At 36.4% G+C, this 17,090-nt stretch overlaps 1 protein-coding gene across 1 annotated transcript; it reads right to left on the reverse strand.

The window, feature by feature from the left end:
* Positions 1 to 55: 55 nt before the first annotated feature.
* LOC118266468 (nose resistant to fluoxetine protein 6) lies at positions 56 to 16,717 on the reverse strand. The gene is made up of 13 exons (XM_050695198.1): positions 16,552 to 16,717; positions 12,877 to 13,013; positions 6,370 to 6,522; positions 5,442 to 5,601; positions 4,559 to 4,676; positions 4,056 to 4,143; positions 3,788 to 3,954; positions 3,189 to 3,374; positions 2,809 to 2,988; positions 2,310 to 2,463; positions 1,644 to 1,827; positions 1,068 to 1,210; positions 56 to 964 (listed from the first exon to the last, which is right to left on the reverse strand). The coding sequence occupies exons 1-13, from the start codon at positions 16,613 to 16,615 to the stop codon at positions 764 to 766; spliced, it is 1,935 nt and encodes a 644-aa protein (XP_050551155.1). The 5' UTR covers positions 16,616 to 16,717; the 3' UTR covers positions 56 to 763.
* Between the last annotated feature and the right edge of the window lie 373 nt (positions 16,718 to 17,090).

Raw genomic sequence — 17,090 nt, forward strand, 5'->3', positions numbered from 1 at the left:
CTCCGGGTCGGCAACTTATCAATACAATGAAGGCTAAATAAAAAAAAGAAAATGAATATTTCGATTATTTTTTTATTAATTATAAACATTTTTAATATAAAAACATTTGTGTTTAGTAACTATAGCTAATTAGTACATTTTATAAACTTATACCTATAAGTGCAGTTACAATACCTAACATAAAACATAGACTAGATGTCGTCTGCACAGAAAGGGCCAGTCTATAGGTCCCTTTGAAGAAAAACTTGTTATTTTAAACGGCAAATTTTCAAAATGTCGCTAAAAGGAGCTTGGCATACTTCATCCTTGAAACAAAGTTGCCCTTGTCTCATATATACATATCAATTAGCAAGTCTTGAATTATACTCCAATTCTTGAAACAAGTCAACAATCTCGGTAAATCTCAAGAGATTCCATTTCCACTTCATAAATCTCATTGTTTGCCTTGAGGCATTCCTAAACAAAAGCCTAACTAGAATCATAAAAATACTATCCTTATCTATATTTACAAAAGGCAGTACAGTCAAATCTTCTTCTAAGACTGTGGTGGGAAAACTACAACTGGATGTATAGGAACAATTTAATTTGGTCTGCCGATAGCTTTTCGGTTAGAAAAGTAAGTATATGGCTTGTGATTATAATATTCTGATGGTACAATCAGACCGTTGCAGTCATAAGGCTTGAATGTTCTCCAAAACCTTTTCAACTTTATAATCCCTGACGAAGAATCTGTTCCCACCACCAAAGATCTTTCTTCCTCACACTAGGCCTCATTCCTCTTCCTGATTTGTGAGACCAAGTCAAATGATTTTCCAGCAGCTTCCTCTGGTATGGAACGTCGTCTCTCAGGTCCATCTCCCTCTGTCATGGCTTTCCACAGCTGGATGAGAGGCAGTTCCACAAGAAGGCATAAAGGAACTGATGCAATGTAGCTCAGCACTGATGATGTGATTAGCAGGGATAGCTGGGAGAAGAAACGAATAGAACATATGAAAAGGAAAATTTTTAGGACTTTTAGTAAGTTATGCAATGCAAATGCAATCAATATTACTCCATATGACTCTTACCATAGAGAGCACAGTGGCGTGTCCGAGCTGTGTGTTGCTGGCCAAGGTGATCCTCAGTACTATGAAGTGGATGAGGAAGACGCAGTAGGACAGCCTGCCGAGGACGTGGAAGCCGCGCCACTCCAACCCGTCACGAATCATAGCTGTAAATGTAAATGACAATATTTATATATTCAAAACAGAACAGATCTTACAGACAGTATCCATTGGTGTTACTTTAACTAAACGGCACACGAAAGAAAAGTATCGTACACCAAATAAATCTGAATACTATAGAAGTAGCGAAACTTCGCCTCTGACCATAGTAAACCCTTTTCGTCTGGTAGACAGTACGTTTGTTTATCACATGCTATTTAGTTATTGTATAAGCCGGTAAACGAGCAGACGGATTACTAGATGGTAAACAATCGCCGCCGTCCATAGACACCCGAAACACCGAAGGCGTTACAAGTGCACTGCCGGACCTTTGATTGTTAGGAATTTAAGGATTGTTGGAGATTGGGAGGATTGGGAAAGATATAATTTAACCATTCCATCTGAACCTTATCACCCCTGACAATAGTGCTAGATACTCACACCAACACCTGGAGAAGCAGCCCAGCATGAAGATGCAGAAGAACGTGGCGACCAGGGGCCGGTCGATGGCAGCATACAGAGCTGACGCCCACTGAGGCAGCGGGGAGTCTGCCAGGAATACAGTACCGGCCAGCAGCACCGCACTGCCCAGGAACAGGGCTGAGTGGAACAGCATGTTGAACCACTAGGATAAGAAGAAAATAAAGTTCAGAGATATTTGTACCTATACCTATAAAAATTTAACAGTCAATTGAGCTCATAGTTGGAACATATTACTGTAAAATTGTAGACCACACTGTACACTATGGATGCATTAAAGTGATTTGATTTGAGCTATTTCTATAAAATACTAGTGTTTGCGAGTACGACTGCCGGGTAAGGTAGTGTTGGGCTTTTTTCGGTTTTTAGTAAATTTCTCAGTAGTAGCACGGAGTGTGGAAATATGCCCGGTATATGGCAATAGGTTCACTACCTATTAAATGGGACTCACAACATAAATTGTGAAGGGTGGATCGTACAGTGGTATTATGGCACGTAATGTACGGCCTTCGGGAATAAAGAGATAAGATACTTTAAGAAAAATCTAAATAAAATACTAAATTCTGGATTCGACACAATCAAAGAAAGAAACGAAATCTCTGATTTCTAAAGAATATTCCATCTGACCTTGCTGTCCTTGAGCTTGATCTCTCCCTTGATGTTGTTGTGGTAGAGGATGAAGGCGGTGGCGATGCCTCCGATGTAGCCTGGCAGGTTCATCCAGAATGGCAGGTACAGCAGGGTCAGGATCTTGGAGCCAGCGAACATGTTGCGGAGTACCCTGGAATATATTCAGATTGAATTTTAATTTATATAACAAAAGACTAGGCAAAGAACAAATTCCAGAATACTACTCTCTAGACTAAGGATACAAGTCATTATAGGACATTTTCTCTTTCTCTTTCTCTTTCTCTTTCTCTTTCTCTCTTTCTCTTTCTCTTTCTCTTTCTCTCTCTCTTTCTCTCTCTTTCTCTTTCTCTTTTTCTCTCTCTTTCTTTCTCTTTCTCTCTCTCTTTCTCTCTCTTTCTCTTTTTCTTTCTCTCTCTCTTTCTCTTTCTCTCTCTCTTTCTCTTTCTCTTTCTCTTTCTCTCTCTCTCTTTCTCTTTTTCTAGTGCTAAATACTCACTCTGGTGTCTGTGCAGTAACGATAGGTGTCAGCTCGTAGAAGTAGACCACCAGACCGGCTGCGACGGAGGATCCCACCATGAATAGCATCAACAGCGGTATGACTGCTTTCTTGAACCTCATCAGCACCAGGAGAAGGAACACTCCGATGATGTGGAGCTGCATGTCGGCTGCCAAGTACCTAAAGATATGACAGAAGAAATTTTAATTATAGCACTATGTTTGTAAATTATGTGTCTAACTAGATCCTTATTTTCGTTGAGTCATTTTATGATTAAAAGCTTTCATCATTATTACAAACTTCACAAACAATTGTAATTCAATTAACACGGATATCGAAAATCACAACTATGAATTTCATTCTACACAAAAAACACTTACCAAGTATGTCCCATGCAGAACTTGCCAGTGGGCAGATGGTTGTGCACATACAACACGTGGTACCACCATCGCTCCGAGCAGTCGTGTGCCTCTCTCTCCACCAGCCACGACCACTGAGGTCCAGCGCCCAGCAGTGGGAACCACGCCACAGTGAACCAGAGCGCGAACACCGCTAGAGGAGTCAACCTGGATATCAAGATCACAGGTTAAAGAAATACGGTCTAAGATTGGTCAAAAGCAAAGGCGACCTCATTTTTCTGAAGAAGGAATGAGGTCGCGGGTTCAATACCTTACAACGGCAAGTACCAATGTTACTGATTTCGAGTTATACGTACTTTCTAAGATTATTTGGGCACCACTGACAAACGGTACAGGAAAACATTGTGAGGAAACCTGGCCTTATTTCTAATTATATTCATAGCAAGCGTGGTGATTAATGCTCAAACCTTCTCTGTGTGAGAAGAGCCTTTGGTCAACAGTGGCCACTTATAGGCTGTTGATGTGATAAAAAATTATATTTATAAATATTGAAATCAATTTACCTGCAATATTTCTTTGCAATAATAGTACCCCTACTTCTTTAAACTTCAAAATGTTACCTGATCCATCTATTCACAATGGACATCACACATTTGAAGAAGGTGATTGGCTTGGTGGGTGACGAGACGAGTGTGGCGTACGCTGTCAGGAAACCAGACATCGCGAAGAAAGCTTGCAGCCACAGTGGAGAGTTCAGCACTGCTTGCCAGGTGAAGTGGTCGTACATCTAGAAAATAAAGAGGATTGTTTTGCAAAGAAGTTCTCAGAAGTTTGTATGTAGCAAAAATACATCTTAGAACAGTGTTTCAGAGCAATTCAAAAACTCACCCTTTCGATGAACTGTGGATTGTCAATGTACGAATAGATGTAGATCAACATCACGTGAGAGAAGATCACGCATTGCATTCCGATGAACCTGGAATTGATAACAAAAACAATTGTGTAGAATGTAAATAGAGGAACAAAATATAATTTAATTATTTTAATTTAAACTAAAAAGCCACGGTTTACTCACGTACGTAAATGTATCAATAGAAAAAAGCTCTACTAGTTTCGAGTCACAGAGGAACTCTTCATCGTGAGCAGCGTGCGCAAACGCGGCGACGTCACGTCTTTTCTCCATTAATGTACGTGAGTAAACTGTGTTTTTTTTAGTTAATTTAGTATGTCTCACGATAGTTATTATAAAAATATTATTATTCTATTTCTGCATCCATGAATGTCATTTAAATCAATCGTCGGGTATCATTTAGTGAGCTTTTCATGTCGTTTTACATCAGTGGTTTTTTTGGTGCACACGTATAACCAAGTAGAATATTATAAAGTGTTACCTGATCCCCTCGATACACGCCACATCCTTCATCCGATCGTCTGTCCTCGGCTTGCAGCGGTCGTACGTCAGAATATCAAAGTTACGCTTCAACGAGAATGCTAGCAAGTACCTGTTACCTACAATCAATCAAGGGAAGACCGTGATTAGGAACATTTTAACATTTCTTGAATGGAAATCAGTTCATCTCGGGGTAAAGAATGTAAGTGATTCGGAAGAAGAGAATTAAAGTAAAGAAATGAGTGGACAGAAAGAATTAACAAAAAGCAGTAACTTACATAAAAGTTAATTAGTCAAAAGGACGTTACCCCACACTAGAATTTTCTCCTGTGTATTATACATTATATTATGTATTTATTAAAATGTATATGCAGATAGAATGCAGATGTTTAGTGTACGATATTATAGCAGATGTCTTATTTATAACATTCCAGTATCCTAATACCAACTTTCTAATCAATATTAAATGTGGTTTAATACAGTATGGAGATCACTCATATGATTTAAATAAAACTACAGTTAGTACTCGTGCATAAAATACAACTAAATATTTCAACGAAAACCATTAAATTAATCAAGAACAAAATAATTAAATTAATCAAGTTTTAAATTCTGGGTGAACAACTCCATGTTCCTTGATCACAGTAGAGCTGTAATGTTGTAGGTTGTCTAGGAATATTACGGACATGCAGCGCGGCTGTTATAATACCGTACCATATTTGTAAAGAGTATTGAAATTAGCTCAAAGAGTGAGAGAAATGCATTTTTCAGCTTAACTACTGGGCCTATTTCGCGCATTTCGCCAAGATGATAAGAAATATATGGTTTAAATTAAGTCATAAGCGGTTTTCCCATACGGTATAAAGATACAACAGATAGTTTACACTCAGCCTTGGCGCAGCGGTCGCCGAGCACATGCACTCCGGTGGCCAGACACGCCAGCGCCACCAGCATGGTGCAGATGACGGCGAGCGACCTGCCTGGACCGGAGCTCTCTGGAGGGGAGTCCGCTGACATGCACCAGTCCACTGACAATACCTCCGCCTGGAGAGATGGAGAAAATGGGTTTAAAGAGAATATCTTCAACTTTTTTTTTCAGGGGGGAACATCATCCAATGACTTCTCTCGCCAGGGCAAGGCGAGAGGGAGTATCAGACTCTACCTGACTAAAAACCACCCCGTTCCTACTCCTGCTTGTCGAGCTCCGGTAAACCCGCTAGGTAGTCCGCAACTCCGGATTAGGCATCAGCCCTACTGGGCCCCATCTGTGAATATCTTCAACTTGAAGGTCATCAACGCAACTATAACACCTCTTAGTGTTCAGAGTGTCCTCGAGCGGTGTTATTCGCTAAACGACTGTCCACTCCATAAAACTGACTTTTGTACAGTGAAAGTATAAGTTTGTTATAGGTAAATCTCAGTCTTTTACATTTTCTGTAGCTAGACTATTAAAGTTTTTGGAGTCACATACTACGTCACAAAGTAGTTTCAATGAAACTGTCGATGTCGCGTTGCTTTTTAATTTACAAACACAACAACGATCCAGTGAGTAATCTAGGATACAGTTAAAATTTTAAGTAACTAAAAAGCTTTTAAAAAATAAAAGGAACCGCCTTAAATTTTCTTTACCGTCTCCATTTTTTTAAATCAGTTAATATCCCTAAAACCTTCTCCTAAGTCTGAAAAATACTTAAAACCACATCAAAACGTGATAATCACGCATAAACATACATAGTAGGTTCATACAAACAGGTCAAACAGAAAACCTCCTATTTTCTAAGTCGGTTAACAAAGTATCCATAACACAATCACCTCGAGCCCGTACTGCGCCACGCTGCTGTTGACACACCCCTGCGCCGCCTCCTGCCAGCCCGCGCTCCCGTTCTGCCGGCCGCAGCGCGACACGCACACGCCGCGGTGGATCTGAGTGCGGTTGTAATGCTTCAGAGACTGCCTCGAGTAGTCCTGGAAAGATCACAGAAAAATACGTTGACTTCTGAACCAATATTGATGTTTTTTATTGTATAAGACAGTAAACGAGATGACGGATCATCTGATGGTAAGCAATCGCCGCCAGCGAAACACCAAAGACGTTATAAGTGCGTTGCCGGCCTTATGAGAGTTAGGAATTTAAGGGTTGTTGGTAAATCGGGTATTGGGAAGGAGTGTAATTAGGTCTCCGGTAACCTCACTTATACAACGAAACACAACATAAGCAACGAATTAAAGACAAGTAATTTAACATTAGTTCATTAGGTAAATCGATAGTCTGTCATTACGTATATTTGATATAAATACAATATGAGAATTAATCTTTTATAGAAAACAAATTACAATTCGGTTTTAAAGTGATAGTAAGATCATCAAGATCATCAAAATCAAGTTCGATGCGATAATTTGGAACGAAGAAAGTCAATGAAATTGCAAATCAGAGCATCAACTTTTACTTATTATTTATTTATAGAAGTAATCTTGATGATAATCTCAACGCGAGTTAATTAGATGCAGACCATTTACAACGAGTTATACATATAGTCAATATTAGGTAGTTATACGTACGTACTGAATATGTATTACATGTCTAATATAATTTCCGGTTCAAATATAGAAATGACTTCGTCTAAGTATATTTAATTAAATTTTAAAATATTTGTTTTAAGGTGAGTATAGACTACTACATTTTCTGAAGATGTTATCGGCTTACTCGCGTAACAGTATTCCGCGTTACACGACGCGGCGATTGTCGCGGAATGCTGCTCATGAATATGAGCTTCTAGAATAGCTTGAAACTAGTCGAGTTCCTCGTCAAACAGTTACGTGTGTAAGTCAATAACATAATAATTAATTTAGTATGTCTCACGAAAGTTATAATAAAATCATGTCTGTATAATGAAACGTTCTTACGAATAGTACAATACAAGCATAAGCTCAGTTTACAAAGCATTTGATTTTATCCGATTTTTAGTTTTAATTCCGCTTATACGTGTATTTTTTTAACATGCGGTGTCAATTGCGGGATTTGAGCTGCGGGAAGCGCTATAAGCGGAATTAAAACTAAAAATCTATTGTATTGTTAGTGTTGTAGTCTATACTCACCTTTAGTAGAAATCGTAAATGCAAATGTTTGAGAACCAAGTTTTGAATGTGATCACGTAATTGTATTTATCAGCTTTTAAAATATGTATTATTATCGTCGTCATAATTTATTCCTATTGAAGTAATATGAAAGCTCAGTATTACTAGATTCCTTTCTGAGACGATTGATGTGAATAGACGTCTTGGCAATTTGTATCCAGACATGCTTCCTTGCCCTTTTTGTTTTTAGTAATAGTTCTGAATAATACCAATGTATACAAACACACAAAAGTACTATTTTGGTGTCTCCACATACTCTATTTTACCCTAGTATAGTACAGTGTTAAGCCTAAGTACATATATAGTCTTTCAAAAACCAATTTTCGAAAACACTATCCCAAAGAGGCGCTACGAAAATTAAAAATCAAAAACTAAAATAAAAAAAAATTAAACACGTATATTTTTATTTTGTTGTATAAGATATACTCAAATAAAACGGAGTTAACTCTAGGAGTAAGAGGTTTTCTAATTAATGTATCGTCGAAAGTATATTTTTTTAAGAAAATAAAAAATACGTGTTTCTTTTTTTTAATTAAACTCCAGACGGATTTTCAAATGAAGTTTTAGATACTACCCTATTTATATTTTTCTAAACCTAAACCGCGTTACCATGCCCATAACTATTTCCTAACCAAGATTTATACTCTATGCAGATTTATGTATATTTATATAGCAACTAATGTCGACATTAAGCTGAAATCCGTCATATCAACAACAACTTCGCATTGCCGGCCTTGTTACAACACACTGGACTCGTGGACCCCCGCAACTCCTTGCTATGACTTACCCAATGATTCGGACAGAAGGACATTTTTATATGTATTTACGAAATAATATAACTGACGTTTAGAACTTGGTTATTAACTGTGTTGAGAAACGGGTTATCTGATTGAACTGTTTGTAAGTATTATGTGATATTTTGATGAATATATATTTGAAATTCCGAACACGTATCCTATTGCTATTTATTATATGTCAGAATTTCGTGTATGTTTGTTTTTTTGGCAATCTTAGTTTACAGTAATCTCTATGTTAGTTCAATCGATTTATAAATGTTACATTGCTATCAATCCAAGAAAATGTTAATCATCAGAGTTAAGGATTCGGTAATATAGCCTGCACGGTTGGTGCGGTGTCTGGGCAACCGGCGGCCGCGTAACGTAGATCGATTCCCGCACGGGGCAACTCTTTGAGTGATCCAATTGTTGTTGCTGATCTGAATCTGATGTGTATTTGAACTTGTATGTTTGTAAATTCACCCACGATACTGGAGAAAATCCTAGAGTGGAGCAATGTTTTTTTAAATTATAAAAATAAAAACTTATTAATTTGTTTATTTCAGTAGGCTAATCATTTAAAAGATTAATTGCTGTCTAGGAAATTGTTTACTATCCTACAACAACAGAACATATTTGTAATAACATGTGGACATTAATTACCAAAAGAATTACCAAAACGGGTACAATAATCCACAAAACATTTACCAAACATTCATAATTCATCATTTATAAACGTTAACCTTCAAACGTTGTGTGAACTTATTTAGATGGTAAAAGGCAATAGAGATAGCCCAAGCAGCGTTGCCAAATATTCTGGTTATTGAATGAAATAGTCTCGCGGCTCGGTCGACGGGCGGCGCCGGCGCTTGCTGTGTACACACAGTACACAATCGTGACCTTTACAATACATTTACATTTGTTGAAACAAGCTGCGAAATATTTGATCAATTAAAATTCTGTTGTTTTAATTTTTTTATTTAAACTAAGCAGTTATTATACAAATACCATTATTGGGCACGTGCTCAGCCTTTTATAGTGCTGTGCCGCCTTTATATAAGAGGACCGGCAGAATCTATCTGTAAGCATCCGCTTATACCCTATCTGTGTACCAAATTTCATCAAATTCCGGTCAATAATTTCAGCGCGATTGCCGGACAAACATCGAAATAAACAAAAAAAATTCACATTTATAATATTAGTGTGTTGAAGTGTATTTTTAATCATCCTATCCCCATCACCCAAGTCCGCTCGTACCCTATCTGTATACCAAATTTGATCAAGATCCGTTTAGTAGTTTTAACGCAAACATTCAAACAAACAAGCTTTCACATTTGTAATATTAGAGTTCAAGTGTCATTTTTAATGCTATGTTGATCGTAGCTAAACTCTGCGAAATATTTCGCCGTATTATTTTCCTGTACAATTTTCTAGAACCTACCTTTCTATATAAATCTAGTCTAAAAATATTAAAGTACATGTACAAACGACATCAACACATGTAAATCCTATTTGAACATTATTGCACTTTGCGCATAACCTCGACCCGGCTTGCAGCAATATGGAGTCTATTCAACATTTATTTTGTGCTTCAATAGCTAAATGTTTAAGCTACAATCGTAAATTATAAAGTAGGTAAACACAGAATAATATTTTCTTACTATTTTTTAAAGTTTACGTAAAATAATAGGGTGTGGTAATAGACACACCCTCTGTGACATGGGATTATTTAAAGACATACATTTTCTAACCGGTATATAGTAGTAGTCGGTCTCTATTTCATAGATACTTACTTCAGTTTCCCCTAAGGCGTAATATTTCGTCTGTTGTTTACATAATAATGTAAATCAAATTCGAAGATATGTTATTAGTGGGGAAACTCGTAATCATGCATTGACTTCTCCCGCCGTGAAGTGAGAGTGTTAGACTCTTACTTACTCAAAAACTCCCCGTTCCTACTCCTTCAGAGCCGAAACCCTTGGTATTCCGCAAAAATAAGTCATTGTAACTAAAGTCGGATTTTAAGAAAGGCCAAATAATAATGAAATTATTTATTGTTTGTTATTTTTATTTTTGGAAATATGATACAAAATGAGTTCTTTAACGCTTCAACGAGACCCGGACCCACACATCAGTACTTAAACTCAGAAACATTATGTCATACGAGTAGTAAACACCAAACACTACCTATTCACGCTGGGTCCCAACAGTTACACAAACTGTATAATTCTTGCGAACCTCGTGCCACAGACGTGTAGGGAATATATATGTAGCATGTTATATAACATGATTATATATGTATATGGTTAAGGAAGCATCTCACTCGGTTACTTGGCCACAAGCCTGCAGCTAGCGCATGCGTATTAAACACACGTCTCAACTAAATTAGAAACAGATGCATCGCGCATTATTGATTTGTTTATTCTATTTATGTGTCGTCTGTATTTCCGTAAACATGATGTGTGGAAGATTTTATCTCGAGCCGTTAAATACTATAAATGGAATAATAATATTTACTAACTTTTAATTAATCTGACGCTATAACTCCAGAACGCACGAACCGATATCCACTCGTTTTGTTTTTTGGAAAATTCGTTGGAAAGGTCTCGAGCTGCCCGTGACGGTTTATAGCAAAGAAAATTTTGGAAAAATTCAAGAGAAAAACAGGGAAAATCATTGGTGGCGAAACGAAGTTCGCCGGCTTTGCTAGTATTGTATAGTATTTTAAGAGAATGAGGTCATTGCGAAAATTTGTTGGTATATAATTTACACCTCATTTTAATCTTTCAAGAAATAAAACGTCATTTTATCCATTAATTTTGCAATAATCTCTCAATATCTTTCACACGTTGCATTAGGATCTTATTTTCACTTGTAAATAGTGCAGAAATACCTGAGTTAATGTTACCTCAAGGCAACGAGACAAAGGCTTTACGAGTACATTCTAAGTGCAGTGAGTTATGCACACAAACACACAATGATGATTATTATTGCAACACAGAACGAATTCTAACAGACTTGTTAACTAACTTCAATAATGTAAAAGATAATTAGTTAAATAATTAAATAATAACTAGTGGAGGTCTTGAACCTTCTGTAGATGATATGTTTGTACAGTAGACTACACACGTATCTTCTGTTACATGAGAGTCATAAGTACTTATTTATCTGGAGTCTCAGTGGGGCCCTAACAGTGATGCCACAGTTTTTAACCTTCTCATCGTGTCAATCATTAGGGTGAGTTTCCGTCAGAGATGTGCTATGTAGCTATGAAACAGATGTAATGGCTAATTTGTAACTATGCGACCGTTTCCACTGATGCGCAGCACGATGTATCGATAATAGCGAAGCTAAGACTGGTGAGGTGGGTAATTGGGACATTCGCAATCTCACTCACACAACGCAAACGTTGTTACTTGTTTCACGTCGATATTCTGTGAGGCCGTGGTATCACTCCGGTCAAGCCGGCCCATTTTTATTCGGCTCTCTCCCACACTTATATTAAACCCATTATTTCCTTTCACATATTCTAATTCCGATGACAAGAATTTACATCAACCTTTCAAACATCCTTTATATAGTACATAGTTGCTGGTAACTATTATTTATACTAATTATTTATTTGATAGCCTTAGAATCGAACCTTGACCTCCACTTTTCAAAGCTTTACAATTATTTGATCATTATGTTACATTATTGTAATAGTTGCATGCAAGTATGGCCAGATAAAGTAATTGTATTTATTTACTTTAACGGTCGAAGGTTTCGACGGTCAAATTCATTTAATTGAGTAATTACATGTCATGAATTAAGTTATATTAAAAAAATATTTCCTTATTACATACTCAAAAAAACAATGTATGCAAAAAATCAATATCCGATATTGTGAAATAAAAAAATAGAAACGGAAGTGACATTTTGTTACGATATACATGAAAACTGAATGAAAATATTTCGTAGTACAGTAAGTGCTACGCTGCGCGTTGATGTCTTTTGTTCGTGACATTAAGACCAAAATTGGTATGAGTATGAATATGAGTGATAAGTCAGTGAGAATCTAACTATATAAAAGGCTTTCAGAACAAAACAGCTAGTAATACCATCATTTAAATTAACATCAACATGATCGAGTGCTCAAATATCGGAAACTCGTATAGGTAACGTTTCCAATTTCTTCGCAGAGCGACTAATGATTCCTAAGAAACATTGTGGCCTAATAAGCCTCGGCCACATAGTAAAAACCCTAAAAATCGATTCACTATCAACTCGGTAAATTGAAAATCACAAACATAGAATGTTTGTGAATCCTTGACCTCCTGCCAAGCATGGAGATTATAGCAACTCTCTTAGGTAGGCTCATAGTTCACTGTAACTCGCTGAGATCATGATAATGATATCAAAGACATACCGTCAACAGCATCATGGTAGGCGATGGTTCGGGCGAGCGCAGCGCGGCGTCGACGATGCAGTACACGTCGCCGGGCCGCCGGCACTGCTCCCACTCCTCCAGCCCGTACAGGGGGGGCCATGTCGCCAGCACCGTGTCTGGAAGGCACAAGGAAGATTGTTACTTTTCAGAAATTATAATGTAAGTAAGTACTTATTTCTCAAGTTTATCGGGAATCGGGATAAGTATACGTGTATTTGAGATAACTCTGAAGTTGTGGTGTAGTTACTTTATTTATTTATTTATTTATTATTAATATTTCTAACCTTTTGAACGCCAATGGCATGTATAGATGTCATGCGCAAGCGTGCCCTGTGCGCCACCGACATCTATAGATGCCAAGAAACAGATCACAGAGAAAAACAAAATAAACACATTAAATCATTACTTTCACGTGTTTTATTGATGTATCTTAAGAACTGAATTCCCAGTTATTACATAATTGTACACAGTGAACAAAATTGCAATATAGTTATTCTAATATTTGATTGATAAAAACAACTTAAATATCGGCTAAAAAAGCATGTTCTCTCGCGCCAATGGCATGTATACATGCCTACTAGTGATGTAGTGTAATTCAAGTAATATTAAAACTTCAGCTAAATGACTCGCTTATTTTTTGTAATAACTATTAAAAAGTATATATATAACCTTAGTCTCTGAGAAAAAAGGTAAACTCGTGACGTCGTAAGCGCGTGCCGTGTTTTTAAATGCGGGGAAGTTGCAAAAAATATTTTATCTAGTACCTACATTATAATTGCAAAAATGGCGAGTGAAGAGGTTTATAGTACAGAAGAACTATTGCGCATTCTAGATAATTATAAAATATTTTTGTAGGTTACTATCAACATCAGAAATTTTTGTTATTGATAATAATTATAGATAATATACAATTTAGTTTTAAATTTTACAATTCCAAGACTGTTAGTGAGCATAGTGTTTTATAGGTACAATTGTTGATTTTTATATATTTTTAAGTTTCACGTAACCTTTTTCAATTACAAGGCTGTTAATAAGCATAATAAATAAATACGATTGTTGATTTTTTATATTTTTAAGTTTCATGTGACACTTTACAAATACAAGGCAACTATTTTAAGAATATGAAAGTGTATAAATAATATCACTAAAATCTACAGATTTTTTATATACCTATATAGATATTATAGATACCTATTTAGCAGTTTTCAAATTTGATTACCTAATACATAAATGAACTCGATAAGTTACATTATTCAGCTAACTACATCCCTAATCATAAACGAGAGATTAAAAAAATGGATAGTTGCCCGCGCCATTGGCATGTATACATGCCAATGGCGCGTAACTGATAGATAATAGTGCTGTAACTTGCTGCAATTTTATATGTATTTTTGTGTCTCAAAAGGTTGATATTTTATTGATAGTTGCTATTAATGTGGTTTTAAGTTTATTACAGTGGGAGATTAGGTTAAATAAATATTCTTTTTATGTTATAAGCAGTTTATTCAAAAAAAAATTCAGACGAAAATTATTACTCACTTTGGTTTATCGATAACATTTTGGAATCCCTAATATTTTCAAGGTTATTTCGTTGAATTTGTGGCTTGGCGTGGAGGGCACGGCGAAGCGTTTATGCTCTGGCGGTCAAAAGGCTAAACAACCAACGACTGTATATATGTACTAATACTTGAGTAGTATTAGTACTTGAGAAAATGAATCTAAATATCTAGTAACCAAGAATTGTATTGTGAACCAGATTGGAAAAGAGTAACCTATTGAGTTTCTTGCTCGTGCTTCTCCATAGGAATCTACACTTTGGAATGAATAAATAGCTTAACTAGCGGACTGACCGACAGACAGACATATTTTTTAATATTGTTATATTTGCTTTGAAGTTCAAAAGTGCCTTGCCGGTCTATTTGAAATAAATAATTTTGACTTTATTTAACTTTACCTAGGAAAGTATTACAATCTCTTATAGGTTGATAACTTTAGTTTAGAAAACAAAGCATCTAATAAGATTGATCATAATTGCCATACACTTGCCACAATTCTAGATTCCACTGACTTCCAGACAAATAATACGTTGCCCATTTCGAAAGTTACACCCAAAACCCTTTGATCGGCAATCATACTTGCGATCACTTGACAACATTCATAGTCAGTACAACGATAATATTATCATTACGATTGTTTTAAAACACGTCATCGATTGTGATACCTACAGGGCTGTATGCACTGGGTACCATTAACACACGAGTCACGAGTCTCGGCACCTCATATAGGGAACAATGTAATTACTTGTAGGCCGATGTGTGTGTTTGTTCCGTGGCCTTGACCGCTGGCACAATATGAAGCCTTCGATGCTACTTGAGCACGTTGATGAGCGGTGTTTGTGAAGACAGATATTGAAAGGTTTCGTTGTTAATAGTTTTACTAATTTTTAAACGTTGCCCCATACTAGGTTTTTCTCCTGTGTGTTACAAGTTCACATAAACATACATCCCGACCCGAATCAACAATTTTTGGATCATACGAACAGTTGTTCCGTGCAGGAGTCAAGTACCCTTATACCTTGTGCTACCCGTTCCGCGGCAGCCGGTTGCCCAGTAACCACGCTAAACGGGCAATCAAAATATTGTTTTTAATTTTCAATACTATCCCAGATACAAAGTAGTACAAATCGCTGGATGCTTCATTAAATTTTCGGTTCGGATTATTTTATTACCCAAATGGACAAAGATAGAAAAATATAGTATTTTGTTATACCTATATGTAATAGGAGAACTTTATTGCCATTTTTATTGCCAGTTAAGCGAACAATTGGAATTGAACACCCGAACCCCTTAGCTTGAGCTTTATCGAAAATTTTTTTATCGCTTCGCCTAAACCGGGAATCGAACCCAAGACTCGGTGTGATCGATCGAACCCGAGACCCCTAACTCGGTCGTATTTGTGATCACAGTACCAACGAGACAGTTTTGTTTTGCTTAAGATTTTTATCTTTTACGAATAGCTTTTGATTTTGTATTGTTTTAGATTTCTATGCTGGAATTGTTTTGATTTCTATGTTGGAATTGTGCCCAGTGACTGGTATCGGGGTCACTGGCTGTTACCATAGGACTTATAGTAACGAATGACAAGTAAGTACGAGCACCTAGCTTCACTGACGGACAGACTGACAGACTATTATTTATTTTTTACTTTGTTGACGTTTCAAAAGTACCTAAGTATATGGTTTAATTGGAATAAATGATTTTACTTTGACTTTGAATATTATAAGTTATATTTCATTAATATTTGTAAATATTTTACATTTACTTGATTAGTAACATATTTCCCAAAGATCCGTTGTAGAGAGGTCTAGAGTGATTTTAGGAATGAAGATGGTTTTTGAAACCATTCATTTGCGTGGCATTTTAATATTATGTTTTTTCATGATAGGAACTGTTATGTTATATTCATGATAAAAACAGCTAAAGATTTTAAAATTGTGATCATGTAATTTTTTGACCTAACTTTTTATCATATAAATAATAATACCCCTACACGTAATTGATTTTATATTCATTTTAATTAATTAATTATAGAGCTTATCAATATTTATTTATAGTAAAATTATTTTTTAGATTTTCCATCCATCACGTTACTTACCATTGATCTCAACAACACTGGCGAGCACCGTAGAAAAACACGCAACAAACCACACGCACCACATATCGACACACCGCCTTGCGCGCGCGCAGCCTCTAACCGACTCGCCAGCACTTGAGTAACGCGCCCGCGCCGCCCTTCTCTGCGTTACGACAGATCATCTCGGTTACACCGTGTCCACATTTGCGTATACGCAGAAAATCAAGCCATTTTTATTTTAACTTAGATGCCTATTAATTGTTATAAAAATGACTGTTTGACTTAGGACTTAGACAAGGTGACAATCAATTTGAAAAACTTAATTGACATTATTAATTTCTTATTTGTCGTATGAATTAAGCAGTGCCTTACTCAGCATCTCTTATCCTATTCTGTAAAAACTGAAACATTGCTTTGTATGAGTTAAACAAAATGACATGCACATGAACTGTAGGTTATTTTTCTAGCACAAACATATTTAAGGGAAGATTGTCTGACTCTGCACCACTCTTCAAGGTCATAGCTCTAATCTAAAATATTTGCTGCAATAATGGTTATAC

Source organism: Spodoptera frugiperda, chromosome 7 (genome assembly GCF_023101765.2).
Source record: "Spodoptera frugiperda isolate SF20-4 chromosome 7, AGI-APGP_CSIRO_Sfru_2.0, whole genome shotgun sequence".
NCBI classification, from domain to species: domain Eukaryota; kingdom Metazoa; phylum Arthropoda; class Insecta; order Lepidoptera; family Noctuidae; genus Spodoptera; species Spodoptera frugiperda.